The 2,310-nt window shown below is 36.0% G+C and overlaps 1 protein-coding gene across 1 annotated transcript in view; it reads right to left on the bottom strand.

Moving 5' to 3' along the window:
- Positions 1-2,310, bottom strand: part of kdm7a (lysine (K)-specific demethylase 7A) — a 43,587-nt gene that overhangs the window by 22,328 nt on the left and 18,949 nt on the right. Inside the window, exons 2-3 of the mRNA XM_015392279.1 lie at positions 1,692-1,777; positions 1,154-1,271 (exon numbers count right to left, since the gene is read on the bottom strand). Of these exons, the coding sequence (XP_015247765.1) occupies positions 1,154-1,271; positions 1,692-1,777 (204 nt within the window). The remainder of the gene's footprint in view (positions 1-1,153; positions 1,272-1,691; positions 1,778-2,310) is intronic.

A 2,310-nucleotide genomic window follows, 5' to 3' on the forward strand; every position in this document is an offset into this window, starting at 1 on the left:
ACCAGTCCAGGACTCTGCATTGGACTCACCATCAGGAAGTAAATATCGATTAAAATCCTATTACAGCAATACTGACAAAATAAATCTTTTACTTTTAAGAAACACTAATCTAGAAACAATCCTTCCTTATTATCAAAGAGGCTACTTCTCTACAACTGCAGCATTTAAAGGATTAAAATTTATAGCTTTATTCAGTCATATTTCCAAACTAAAGTTAACACTTCAGAACACTGCATAAAAAAAAACATTTTAAAAATATTAACCCAAGTCAGACTAGCGGCTGTTGACATTTGCAAATCTTAAAAAAAAAAAGAAAAAATTGGGTTATTATCATCAGCATTACCACCATTTTTCATTGATGTTTGTATTTTTCATGCCTGTTTTTTGTTTCTTTTATTCTATTTTCTTATCAGCTGCTTGGATTTCTTTGGATGACACTTTCTTTACTTATTCCTACTTTTTTATTTTTATATTGTTCAATAAAGAAAAAAAAAGACATTTGCAAATTTTAAAAAAACAAAAAGAAAAAAAAAAACTTTGGTTATTATAATCAGCATTACAACCATTTTTAATTGATATTTGTGTTTTTCATGCCTATTTTTTTTTTGCTTTTATTCTATTTTCTTATCAGCTGCTTGGATTTCTTTGGATGACTTTTTGTTTACTTATGCCTATTTTTTAAATTTTGATATTGTTCAATAAAGAAAAAAGTAAAAAAAAAAATAAAATAGACATTTGCAAAGTTAAACCACCACTACTGTAATCCTTCTTTTGACAAAAAAAAAGCAAAAAAACAAAAACAAAACACATCTACAATTGACTATTTGTATTCTTAAAGCCTGTCCTAGCATTGCTATGTCACCAAACTTTCCAGGAACTTTAAATTGATCGATGTGTTGTGGTTCAGTTAGATTAGAAATAAACCCCTCATTAACATAAGCTGTCATATCGACTATCGACTGTCAAGTGGAAGAACTGCGAGGTTGTAGATTTTAAAAATAAAGACTCAGGTGTTTGGAAACACCAGCAGTTTGCCAGCAAACGGAAACATGCGTCTTTTAACTGCTTAGATAACATAACTCCAGAGAACTGCAAAAGCCTTACAAAATAAATAACTCATTAAGAGTTGGGAGAGGGATTGCTGATGACACACCTCGGGAAGGTCCTTTGCTGCAGCTGCTTAACAAACACTGAGGTGCCCGCCTGCACCGGCTTTGATCCGTCGTCTGGCTCTGTGTAGTCATGCCTGTGCCAGTTGTTGCGCCTTTTCACTGCAAGACAGACATTCGAATTTGAGCCTTTGTGATGCACTTGTGATTTAAAAACAAGTCTGGTATAACCACGCAGTTCACAGAAAAAACAGGAATAAAAAAAAACAAACAACTACTTAACCCCGTGTTCTGATAAGGAGTTTATCCAATCAGAGAGAAGGGTTTACAAAACCATTCAATTAGCCGGTTAATGTCTGCCCTGAGGGCTCGGAAAGGTTAACCCAACCCCCGGCCTCTTAAGGAAAGAGGGGGGGAAACTTAGACTTGACTAACACTCCAGAGAGCTGTTGTTTCCCTGAGGAGCAGCAGAGACTGAGGTGGTGGGCAGTTCATAAGGACAATGGAAGGCTGTAAGTAAGACTGGGGGAAGGAGGCAGAAAACAGCAAATGAATCCGGCCAATAATGAGGACATTACTCACTCAGGGAGGGTCCGTGTTTGACATCACAGTTTGGACAGTGGTAAACGTCGATATCCACAGCATGGTGCTCCTCAACGTGAACACAGCTGAAACAGGGGAAAGAAGGATTACAGCAGGTTCACGCAGAGTTTAACCTGATAAAGCCCAAATAATCAAGAAAAAAACGCTACTTTGCTCGTTAGTGCAGATGCTTTAAACAAATTACAAACTTTCTTCATTCATATTTACTTTATACTTTTGTTTCCTGCGTTATAGAAAGCTACCGAGAAAATAAAGTCTGACCGAGTTCCTATAACAATACAAACAAAGGTTAAAATCGAAATAATTTGTAAAAACAAGAACCGAATAAAAGAAATAGCAAAAAGCTATTTGTAGCCTTCCAATTCAGATAGCCTGTTGCAAGAATGCACCATCTGAATAAAAGGTCTAGTCAAAGTTCAAAGTTTAACTAGACCAATACAGAAATCAGGGATACTATGACCTAATTATAAATGAATGTTACTGATTGAGGGTCTAAGTTTATAGCCTCGTGAGACCATCCTGATCTCGCAAGCTTTCAAGATTTCACTCGCTAATCAGTCTGGCTACTTTCCGTTGAAGAAAAGTTGGAGCCGTTCAC

This window comes from Cyprinodon variegatus, unplaced genomic scaffold (genome assembly GCF_000732505.1).
Source record: "Cyprinodon variegatus isolate N-32 unplaced genomic scaffold, C_variegatus-1.0 Scaffold583, whole genome shotgun sequence".
Lineage (NCBI taxonomy): Eukaryota > Metazoa > Chordata > Actinopteri > Cyprinodontiformes > Cyprinodontidae > Cyprinodon > Cyprinodon variegatus.